Below are 12,893 nucleotides of genomic sequence, written 5' to 3' on the forward strand. Positions count from 1 at the left end.
GTGCATCCCTAACAGAAATGTTTGAACTACCTAACAGTCCGATGTCCTACCATGACTCTTCTCAAAATGACGTTATATACTGTACATCATGTATTCAGTTAAAACTGAGCTCACTATGACCCTGATACGCAGTTGCCTCTCATAGAGATTTGCTTGAATGCATACTTAGCTCTGGTTAAGAGTATTGCTAAATGATTACAGCAAAACACATTTTCCAGGCTGTCATTGCCAAGTGAACACCTTTCATCTGAATCGCCCAATTTAAATAAAGGTCACACTTCTTCACCTTCAGTGTTACTGTTTTTGTCAGAATAAGAAAAATAACTGACTTAATTCCTACCAAATTAATTATTTAACTGTTACGACCACCTGCTTATTAAGCCAATTAGCGACAGGTTTAAACACCTGATTTGTTGAATATAAATAGCATGGTTGGGGTCTGGGTAGAAGTTTAAACTATATATATATATGTATCTTGTTATCAGGGCAAAGGAGTAACAATAGTGGCCAATTCAATCCCTCTCTCACCCCCAATTGATCAAATCATAGAGTTTGGGATGGTGCTAAATGTATCATAGGGTTTGGGATGGTGCTAAATGCTTATATTTGATATACCCAAAATGTCTGTGTGACTTTGCTTGTCTGATTAACTCTCCACGCAGTGTTACATTCTCATAGATCTTGATGATTAATTGTTTTAATATTGTGTGGGATATAATGAAACAGTAGATGAATGGGATAGGCTTACATAAATACATTCAATTATTTTAAATCCAACTTTTTTTTTTCTGTCAGACTTTTAAACCAGTAAAGATAATGAGAATAAGGAAGGTGAAAAGGTTGGAAACAGGATGCTTAGCTTAGAGCTGTGAGGTAGCAAGCTCAGTGCTGTGAGGGCCTAGAGCTCCCTCTAGCGGTCAACTGACAGAGGCAACAAAGAAACAAAGCAACCAGTCTCAAAGAAACATCCTGTTAATTTTCTTCTACTCATTCGGCCAGGCAAAAGAATAAGACACACAGGAAAAATAAAAAGGTACAGAAAGAGATAGCACGAGGAAGAGAGACTGAAGGAGATGAAGAGAGTAAAAGAGATATAAAAGAGAGAGTGAGGTATGGAGAGAGAAGGACGATCAGAGAGACAGAGATATTCAGTGCATTAAACTTCTTGAAGACTGAAGCAGACCAGAGCATGCACTGGCAACAAGGGTAAAGACAACAGACCTCCACCAAAAACCAAGGACTCAATGAAACAGAAGGCCTCTCATTTTCCCAAAGCTATGAGAGGGCGTCTTCCACTCAGCCCAGTCAAAGCCTTGTCCATGCACCCCAACAGAAGAACCAGCATCAATCGAAGGTAGGGCAGCAGATTTTCTGAAAGTTTCCCCAAATCTTTTGAACCCCCCCCCCACTCTTTGAAAACAAATTCAGATATTAAATGACCAATCCGGTGAAGGAAATGTGCACAATGACCAATCCGGTGAAGGACATCTGCACAATGACCAATGAGTAAACATTTTGAATGACAGACACTGAAAAACAAGGACAAACAAAGGAGAGAGAGGGATAAAGAAAGAGATAGAGAGATGTAGGAGGGATAGAGAGAGTGAGCGATGGAGAGGAAACACAGCTGGACACAGACAGACACTCATCTTGAAAACTGAAACAGGACAGAACATGCACTGGCCACAAAGGTACAAGTGGAAGCAAACCCCACTGCCTTAAAACAGAGAGCTGAATGAAATGCAAAGAATGCAACAAGAAAAGAAGTCAAATGAAGTACATACTTTGATGTTCACCCTGCTGTTCACTCCATCCAAAATAAGTCCAGTTGCCTGGTGGTGGACAAAAGAGTTCAAGAAACAGAAACGGAGGACGAGGAAGTGAAGGAAAGAGTCAAGTTATTATGAGTCATTTTGCTCAAATAGGCGTTGAAAGAAATAAGATATAAGTCCTTTACATGTAGAATAGTTGTGCAGAAGAATATAACGTTTAAGAATATAAAAGTGCCAGTGAAGCAATCATTTTGTTATAGTCATCGTATGTTAACCCATTTTCCCAAGAATTTCAAAAGCAAATCTGTTATCTAAAAACAGTGACATTTTGTAAAGGTGAGGAACTAGAAATGTCACGATGTGTCTCACCAGCACAAGGTCAACATGAGTCAACGTGAGTCAATATGATTCAACAAAAGTCAACATAAGTCAGTGAGGAAGTAAGCTTAGGGAAGGTTTGCTGAGCACATGATGCGATTGATGATTGATGATGATGGAGTAAAGAATCCTGAAAATCACTCCTCCTCAGCACCCTGTTTCTTTCAGTGATAACTTACACACACACAAACACATTTGTTTTTCTATTCTAGTGTGGGCCAAAAAAACTGAAATGCCTAAACTTAGACATGTAATGCATAAACCTAGCAAACAAGTTACCTAGATTCTATCCTTACACACAAATATTGGTTTTCCCATTAACCTAATCCAATAACCCAGAAATCAAAATGTTCCTAGCTGGGACTAGCTTAGAAACCTCCTTTACAAATAGACCAGGATCACACACATACCTTGCATTTTTTCTGACCATGTGAGGACCAGAAAGATTATTACCTATTTTCTCTAACCCATAACCCAAACCTTAAAATCAGACTCAAAACTAATCTCAATTCTAAAACGAATCCCAATTCTAAAAGTGATTCCAACTGTTGGTCTTACCCTGAACCATAATTATAAAACATTTCCTCCTCGCCACTGGATAAAAAATCCAGAGTACAGAATTGTCTGCTTTACTATCTAAAACAGGATCATACACACCACAGACACAAACATACTCAACACACACACACGAATCTCACTTACAGCACTGAGCAGGCTGAGACGCCAAACGTCTTCGTTGAACCTCGTCCTGCAATGGATACTAGAGAATGAAGAAAAAACAAAATACAATTGATCATGGATGAAACATTAAGGGGCAAGAGCGAAAAGAAGCATGTCTTTGTAAAAAGTCCTAACCCTTCCGTCACATGATTAACTAACATACAGCGTAGTTTAATCTGCATGTATGGTCACGTTACATTATGTAATCCAATGAGACAATCTGCTATATGAGTGTGTTGTAACACTGTCTGATCACTGGGAGGCATACATGAGCTAACCCAGCCTGAGAACATCATGCCACGCAAAAACATTCAGAAGACTCCTCTCCTAAATATCAACATTCTGTCCTGCTTCTCGGAGGCTAAACACGAACAGTATAACTAAATGACCCAAGACCGTACTGGCATGAATTTATTGGAAATAGGCAACCCCCCAAAATCTACACCGAAACGAATACATCAAAATAATAACACAGTAAAAAATAAAAGGGCTGCCCCTTGAGAAGAGTGAGTTGAGTAGGGGTGAAATGAGAAACAGGCAGAGAGACAAAAAGTGACAGAGAGAAACAGACATAGAGTGAGAGAGAGAGACAGAAACAGAAAATAACACAGACCCAACCAAATCATGAGAAAGCAAAATGAAAACAATTGGACACACTGGAAGAATCAACCAAAAAACTAAGAGGACACAGTGGTAGAATACCTGACCACTAGAACAGACCCCAAGTTAAGCAAACCCTTGACTATGTGAGCATGACGCAGTCAGCATGGACTTGCTATCAAGAGAAGAAAGGCACACACCACCCACAAAATGAGGTGGAAATGGAGCTGCACTTCTTTACCTCCTGACAAATGTATGACCACAACAGAGGCACGTCCTTTTATCAGATAATGCAGACCCAAAAAATATATGAAATCAAGTCACTTTGAGAAACCCACACCTCTGTTAGGTGAAACACCGAAGTGTGCAGTAAAAAGCAACAAGATTTCTGACCATTGGCCATGAGAAAAGGACGATCAGTGGAGCACCAACAACCGTGTCGACTCAACCCATATTCATGTCTTTATTCTTCTCCCTTGTCATTGTCATTTATATCTTTTTGCACTTACAAAAAATAAAATACCTTAATACTTTTTAAAACTTGTGTTTATTACCTACATAACATATTTCTGTTCTCACTTTGGTTATTTATTATAACTCTTTAACTTGCTTTGGCAAGGTAAATAAATCTTTACCATGCCAATAAAGCCCTTTATTTATTTATAATTAAAATGTAAAAAGTAAGCGACAGAGAGAGATGGAGGAAGAACAAAATTGAGGAACACATACAGAGAGACATAGAGAGAGATATAAAGAGAGAGACAGAGAGAGATAGAGAGACAGAGAGACATAGAGAGAGATATAAAGAGAGAGACATAGAGAGATAGAGAGACAGAGAGACATAGAGAGAGATATAAAGAGAGAGACATAGAGAGATAGAAAGACAGAGAGACATAGAGGCATAGAGAGAGAAACAGAGACATAGAAAGAGCTAAAGAGAGATAGACAGAGAGACAGAGAAAGACATATAGAAAGAGATAAAGAGAGACAGAGAGAGAGAGAGGTGTTGAGTGGGTGACATATAGTTTGGATATTACGCACCTCATCATGTATCCTCATGGCGTTGAGTCGATCCAGTTTACTGGTCCAGTACTTGGCCTCGTCGTCCGGGATATCTAATGGTGAGGATTAGACCGGCAGAGAGAGGAAAAATAACACACACACATGGAGAGGATAAGACAGAGAGAGGAAAAATAACACACACACACATGGAGAGAAGACAGAGAGAGGGAGAGAGAAGAAGACAGCGAGAGAAGAAGATAGAGTGACAGAATGTGGGTTGTAAGAGAAAGGGAGATTCCAATAACACAAAAATGATAGAACAGATGTGTAAATGATGTGTAAATGATGAAAAATGATGGATGAGTTAATTATGGAAAATGATGGATGAGAAAATGATGTAAAATGATGGATGTGTAAATGATGGAAAGAGTGAAGGAGTAAAAAGACCAGAGAAGCCAAGCTCCTCCCCCTCCCTCTCTCACTTTTTATCCCCCCCCCCTCCCCCATTCCTCGCCATCAACCCCTTTCCCCCATTTCTCCCATCTCAGCCCATCTTGCCCAAGGCCCAGCGGAGAGTGCTGCCACCCATCGCATATGCACACTGTTTAATGCATTACTAGAAACACTGCGGTGTGTGTGTGTGTGTGTGTGTGTGTGCGGAGGGGACTGTGCCTTTTCTCCCCCTTACATGCACTGGTTCTATACCCACTCCTTGAGGACCCCCAGGCATTTCAAATATCCTTTTGTCCCTCCAAACTATCTCAATTGATTCACCTTTTCAAGGGATTAATGATTAGTTGTCAGGTTGAATCAGGTGTGCGTAATAGACCGGAACAGCTGTGGGGGAAACATCTGACCTGTCACCTGTTTGAGTTTATTTTTCTTTCGGACACATTGAAAACAAACTAAGAACAAGTTGAGAACAAGTTAACAGCAAGCCGAGAACAAGATGAGAACAAGATGAGAAAAACGAAAGGAGGAAGTCTTAATTCATGCGCTCACATCATGCAGGCTGAAGGTGTAAATGACCAAGGACCCAATTAGAGGCCTGATGATGTTGATACGTTTACAGACACCTCAAGCAGAAAAATAGACTGTGCTGACAAAGAAAGGCTTGAATTGTATGTGTGGGTGTGTGTGTGTGTGTGCTTTCTATCTGTAGGTCCTCACAAGTACATGGTTATGTTTAGGGGAAATATTTGTTTCAAATGTTACTCAGTGTTCAGTCCTCACCGAAATAAAAAACAATGTCTATGTGTGTGCGTGTATTTGCGAGTGTGTTCCTGAGTGTATGTGTTAGCAAGTGTGTGTGTGTTTGTGTGTGTTTTTGTATGAGTGTGTATGTGTCTGTTTGCAAGTCTGTGTGTTTGCGAGTGTGTGTGTGTGTGAGTGTTTGCGAGTGTGTGCGTCTGCCTGCGTGTCTGTGTGTGTGTTTATGTGAGATCCCTGTGTGTACCAAATGGCAGCTCGTAACGTGTGTCCAGCAAGACATGGTGAGGTGTTGGGTTCATGGTGCCGTAGACCTCATCTTCCTTCATCAGGATCTCAGCATCCAGAGATATCCACTCTCCCGGACCCTCCTATGGAGTGAGAGGGAGCAAGAGGGGAGGAGGGAGGGAGAAAGAGGGGGTAAAGAGAGAAAGTGGGGAAGGGAGACAGAAAGAGAGACGAACAGAAAGATGAACACAACAGGGGAGAGAGAAAAGAAGGGTTAAGATAGAGAAAATAGTGTGGGGGAGGGAGGGGAAAGGAGCATAAATATAATGGGAGACTGAGTAGAGATGAAGTGAAACATGGGGTGTGTATTATTAATAGCTACATGACTGGACAGGGCAGAGCAAGCCTTTAAAACGTCCCAACAGATACAGTAAATAATGAAAGTACACACGCTTTTCAGCTCTGGCCTCCGAGACAGAGACAGAGGAGCCTGTTAGGATCTACAGACACATGAAAGGAGCAAAGACGGTTTGAAAGAATAAAAAGCAAAAAAATAACGTCTATAAGATACAATTTTTCTGAAGGGCAACTGATTAAGCCGGCTTAAAAATGTGACTCCCAGCTACGTTTAATGAACATGTCGACAGAAAACTGTGCAAACATGCTGGACTTAGAGTTTTCAGGGTTCCCCAAGTCAGTTGGCGGAAACAGAATTTGAAAATGTTTCACAGCCGTGATGAAGGTCAAAGGGGTGATGAAGGTCAAAGGGATGACAAAGGTCAAAGGTTCTTCTATCAGTTTACCTGAGTCACTGGGATATGAACACATCACACGATCAATACATCAGCATCATCTTACATTTCAAAGATGCGTAGATCCATACAAAATCATATTAAATGTAAGCCCCCTCTTCCGATTTAAAATGAAGGCCTAAATGTATCGGTAAACATCCAGGCCTCGTGGACAGCCAGCCAGACACCCGTGCACCACCACCAACACTTGATGAGCGCACCTGATCTGACTGTCGGATGGTGTCCAGGGGAATCCAGGAGGTTCCTATCATGGTGTCCCAGATGAGACCTTTGTTCCACAGCTCCACCACCAGGCCCGACTCCAGGTGACCGATCTCACTGAAAGACATGCACCAATACACACACACACACACACACACACACACACATTTTTTGCACTTCATTAAAAGCGTTATCAAGGAAACCTTGGGAAGTATTGAACACATCCACATTTGTATTTTCAATTAGAGGTAGTTCCTGAAAAGAAATGAAGAGATTTGTCTTTTTTTCCTGGCACCGACTTTTGTCAATAACTAATTTGTTGACTGGAATGCACTTACCACTAAGCAAGTCGATCAAACAGCCAACAAGCCAGTCAGTCAAACAGCCAACCAGTCAATCAAAAAGCCAGCGAGCTAGCTGCACAGTGAGCGAGATGCACAGTGAGCCAGTTTCGAAAATCAGTAACTAAACCAACCATTGAGTCAGTCAGACAGCCAGTGGGTTAACAGGAGAGACAGCAGACGAACCCGCATACTGAAATGGCCCCAACGTGGCTGAAGAGGGCAACAAGTGCCACATTGGGAATTTAGGAAAGGTGCGGGGTAAAGAGCCTCAGCAGGTAATTAAAAAACACACTGCCAGCCTTCCTGTACTTGTGTTTCTCAATTCATCTTAATCATAACCGTAACAACTGGATCACCCCAAATCTAAAACCTGAGTCTAAAATAATGTGGGTTTTTTTGTCTCTCATGGGGACCAGAGAAATGTCCTATTTTAATATTGTGGTAAGAGTTTAACAACAACAACAAAAACGAGGACACCTATTCACTTAAGCACATACACACAAACAAACAAAGTCTCATATATTTTACAACAAAAACCTAACCTTAACCTTTGACCATTTCCTCAAGGAGACCATGTTCCCAAGAGGTACCACAGATCTTTACATGTTATACTAACCTAATTAGGATGCTCACAAATACTGCAAAACCTGTACACACACACACACCCACACACACACACCCACACCCACAAACACACTCACACTATGGACTGATCTAGTATACAATACCATATAAACACTATGGAATCATCTAGCCTACATTATCACATTTACATTATGAACTGATCTAGTCTACAATATTACATCAACACTATGGACTGATCTAGTATACAATACCATATAAACACTATGGAATCATCTAGTCTACATTATCACATTAACATTATGAACTGATCTAGTCTAAAATATTACATCAACACTATGGTACGCCAGATCTTGTCTACAGTACCACATAGGGCGATTTTCAAACATGAGTGAAAACAACATAGATAATCTCACTTAAAAATCATTTAGAGATCATAGCCTACATAATGTGCTATTAAACTGAATAAAAATCATGTTCATGTTGAGTGTTTTCTATTTTACACTTATTACCAATTTGACGGTGCTAGCCTGTGTCCAACTATTCGTTTCATGCAATAGCGTTTGCAGCGTGTGCTATGTTTGTGCCGTTACCATGGCTGGTTGGGCAAAAATTCTCAACCCTTGAGGTATATTTTCTCCCATATTAAGTTTGTTCGGAGGCACCGACATTGAAACCAAAAGTTAACACTAGAACCGCCAAGCCTTTCAGAGAAACATTATCAGCCAGAGCCGACCGCCGTTTTGTATCTTTAGCATACGAATCGGCCCTATCTGCATGGACATCCTCCTCTGCAGCATTGCCATCCAGCCAGAGCATCAGTTCATCTACTGGGTCATCATCAAACTATATAGAATAATCTAAATATGTATGAATTACAAAATGTGTTTGTTTGAAATGGTTAATGAGTTTGAAAAAATACAAGAATGTGTTTGTATTGAAGGTCTTGAAGGTCTTGAATAAATGTAAAAAAACGACAAAAAAAATTATACATACAACGATAAGAACACAGGCTATAGTATTTTCATTCATTTATTAGGGCCTAAAAAATGTTTGTGTTACAAAGTGAAAATTACACAACACTTACATTTTTCAAAAATAAATCCATTGGAATGTAGTTTTCATTTTGATCTCATTTTGATGATGTAAAAGGTAAAATAACAGACATTACTGACCAGTTTGTTACGATCAAAGGATATCCACATGAATAGCCGTACACAGGCCTAAAGCAGGTTGATAAACACGATGAATTTGATAAATAGAGGAAAGGAGGATTTACAGTAGCCTTCACTGTCTCATAGCCTCCTGTGATCATGCCAGCCTCTAGCATTCAGCCTCTAGCATTCAGCCTCTAGCATTCAGCCTCTAGCATTCAGCCTCTAGCATTCAGCCTCTAGCATTCAGCCTCTAGCATTCAGCCTCTAGCATTCAGCCTCTAGCATTCAGCCTCTAGCATTCAGTCTCTAGCATTCAGTCTCTAGTTCCGCATTCGCGGAACACCGTAACCTCTCCACTATTACGCATCTGTTCCTCATCACATAATCCTGAACTTCTCCTCATTAGGCACACCAGATCCTCATTACAGCTTATAACTGCTTCACGGCCTTCTCTTTAAGTAAAAACATTGCAGTGTATTATTCAATACATTTTATTTGTAAATTCGATTAGCAGAGTAAAAGGATGATCAAAGGATGATATACAGTAGCCTACACGAAAATATAGCAAAGTAATTTGTCGATTGTATTTATGAAAAACAGTAATGTGTAATACGTTTGCTGAATTGATAATTGGTGATCATCGGTATTTCGGTTTGTGAATAATGATTTAGTCTAATGCATTTGTAGAATCTTACTCTTAGGTAAAATAAGCAGAGGAAATGCAAAGAGAGATGATAGAATGTGTACGCAATTAGCTTTTTCTCTCCTAATAAAAACAGTAACGGTGTAATACGTTTGTTGAATTGATAATTGGTGATCATTGGTATTTTGTTTAGTGAATAATTATTTAGTCTAATACATTTGTAGAATCTTACTCTTCAGTAAAATTAGCAGAGGAAATACAAAGAGAGACGATAGGATGTGTACACGATTTTGTTGTTCTCTCCTAATAAAAACAGTAACTGTATAATAAGTCTGTTAAATTGGTGATTGCTAAAGTATGTCTGGTATTTAGGTTTTTGAATAATAATTCAGATTTACATTTTAGATTTATATTTGATGAATTAGCCTATACAAGAATGCTGAACCTCTTATTGAAAAACCTATGTTGAATTGTCAATAGCCAATATCATTTGTATTATGTTTCAATAATAGCCTAATTAAATAGTCGAATGGTCATGGAAATCTTGTATTTCACTTGTACGTTCATTAAAATTAAACAAAGACTCTATCATTCATCTGGGAGTATCGCGCATTCATCCATTGACGTCATGCGTTCAGTGAGGGGTGATTAGCGCCTGGGTACCATTTGGGTAACAACGCTAAGTGGCGTGGGCTAATAGCAATTAAGTACAAAAACAGTGTACAAAACTGGCAAATAGTCTCTAAATAGTTTTCCGTTAGCGAGTTTAGAATTCCCACAAAGGAGCAATGTATTAAGTTTATTAGGAGTTATGGGAGGAGGAGGGTGTAGCTTTCAAAATGGCAGTTTTATTTGAATTACAAACTCAAACGTCAATTCCCGTAGGCATTTGGTGGTCCTAGTGTTGATACCCATGCTGTTGTGTATGTAGGACAATATATCTTGGTGCCACTCGCTAACTTGAAGCAGATATCTTCACTAGCGGTTGCAGTGTTAACTCAAATAAACCAAATTAACATTAAGTAAATTAACTTAAAAATTAGTCCAAGTATTTAAATAATCTCCAAAATACCAATAGCACCATCAAGAAAAACCATTTGGATGTACGATGCATGCCCGTTGCCTCGCGTGAAACGCATGTCGTTCACTTTTTTGGAGCAGAAAATCACGTAAGTTGGCGATTTGGATATTGGCACATGTCAATATCCCAATTTTTATTATATTTCGATTAATTATGCAGCCCTGGTACCACATTAACACTACAGAACAACTGATCTTGTCTACAGTACCACATTTACACTGCAGAACAACTGATCTAGTCTACAGTGCCACATTAACACTAGAGAACAAATGATCTAGTCTACAGTACAACATTAACAATACAGAAAAACTGATCTAGTCTACAGTACCACATTACCACTACAGAACAACTGTACTAGTATACAGCACCATATTAACACCACAGAACAACTGATCTAGTCTACAGTACCACATTAACTCTGCAGAACAAATGATCTAGTCTACAGTAACACATCAACACAACAGAACAACTGATCTAGTCTACACCATGAATATTAACACAATAGAACAAATCATTTAGTCCACAGTAACACATTAACACTACATAATGGCTCTCCTCCTTTGTACCTGTTTCTCTCTCTCTCTCGCTCTCTCTATCTCTCCTTTTCTTCCTCCCTCCATTCCCCCCTTTCTTTGTACTCTGATGCCTCTGTCAATCTTTCCTCTTTCCTTTATCAACACATCATCTTCCTCCTCTCTCTTTTTCTCTCTGACGTCTGCCTGCTGGTAAACGCAATAAAAGCAGGAGATTAGGCAGCAGGGTAAAAATAAACTCACCATTCAAAAGCAGCACAAAACATCCTTTAATAATGGAACACATTTGTCAGAGTCAACAGAAAGGTTAAAACAAAGGTCACACACACACACACACACAGACACACAATGTGTTTCTGAGTCAGATGCAGGGCAAGGGGGCCTCATTTGTAACTCTAACAACATTCATATCACTTAAGATCCTCATGCGCCAATTCTGAAAAGGCTGACAAGCCCCCCACATCTTCCCAGTTGGGGATCTGAACCATTCCGAATCGGCGAGCCGACGATCAAGCGTTATAGCTCTCACCTTTGATAGGCACAATAAACACTGACTTACATTCTGTAAGTAGTGAGGCAGACCAATGCACTGGCAAAGTTGATCAAATCTCTTTGAAAGTGACGGCAAAATGTTAAACAGTTTCATTGACATTTGCTGCAAGTCTGTCAGACAAAATGGTTCTCGAAGACACAGACCTTACCAAATTGCAGTGGACAGATCAGGTCTAGTGTCTGGAACTGACTTTTTCGGAGGGATGTTACAATTCACTGATACACATCGATCCCCGACCGAAAACTGTAAGATATAAGTGAATTGGTTTGTGGGAGACCAAAAGAAACAGTTCTAGCATTAATCACTCAGGGAATCGATTCAAACAATAGAAAACACTCAGTAAAATGTTTTGCTTGTTTGATTTTATTTCCCGGAAAATAACAGTTTTATTGATTGGATGCCTCGTTCAGGGAATAGCTGTAATATCCTATCAGGGATGTCTGAAGTCACAGTAATGACTGAAGTCAAATTGTGTTTCATATTCAATTAGTCCAGGCCTTCACTCTGTCTGTCTTCCGATTTAAAGTGATCTGATCCTAGCCATGTGTATGTGAAGAGGTCGTCCCGTCACGTGAAGTTGTGCAAGGCAATGACGCTTATCCCCTTATCTTGCCAACGACACAAAACACACACACACACACACACACATACAAACAACAGCAGCTGGATTCAGAACAGGTTGGATATCCCACCCACAGTAGAATACCTACACTGAGTCAGAGACAACACAGGTAGACAGCTAGAAAGGTAGACAGGTAGGCAGGAAAGCAGGCAGAGAGTTAGACAGACAAGTAGATGGGTCAGCAGTATCAGTGAGGCAGGTTAACTAAAGATTCCACACAGCAACACATATGATTTCCTGAGAGAATAATTTTTTTTTTCACTGAGACAGCTGACATTTGTGTGGAAGTGAGACCTAATGTCACATTTATCATTGCGTCGGCAAACTGCAACTGTCACCGCTATCTCAAGACCAATTTGCATTTGTGCGCGTTTGTGTGTGTGTGTGTGGTGTGTGTTTATATCCATATGCGTGTCCCTCCTGCCCATCATTTGGGAACACATCCCCAGTGGAGTT

The 12,893-nt window shown here is 40.0% G+C and overlaps 1 protein-coding gene across 1 annotated transcript in view; it reads right to left on the reverse strand.

Moving 5' to 3' along the window:
- LOC105014530 (protein unc-13 homolog B) overlaps positions 1-12,893 on the reverse strand; it is a 160,375-nt gene that overhangs the window by 115,298 nt on the left and 32,184 nt on the right. The window contains exons 4-8 of the mRNA XM_034296332.1: positions 6,922-7,039; positions 5,929-6,052; positions 4,512-4,585; positions 2,853-2,910; positions 1,785-1,832 (exon numbers count right to left, since the gene is read on the reverse strand). Of these exons, the coding sequence (XP_034152223.1) occupies positions 1,785-1,832; positions 2,853-2,910; positions 4,512-4,585; positions 5,929-6,052; positions 6,922-7,039 (422 nt within the window). The remainder of the gene's footprint in view (positions 1-1,784; positions 1,833-2,852; positions 2,911-4,511; positions 4,586-5,928; positions 6,053-6,921; positions 7,040-12,893) is intronic.

This window comes from Esox lucius, chromosome 13 (genome assembly GCF_011004845.1).
Source record: "Esox lucius isolate fEsoLuc1 chromosome 13, fEsoLuc1.pri, whole genome shotgun sequence".
Classification (NCBI taxonomy): Eukaryota; Metazoa; Chordata; class Actinopteri; order Esociformes; family Esocidae; genus Esox; species Esox lucius.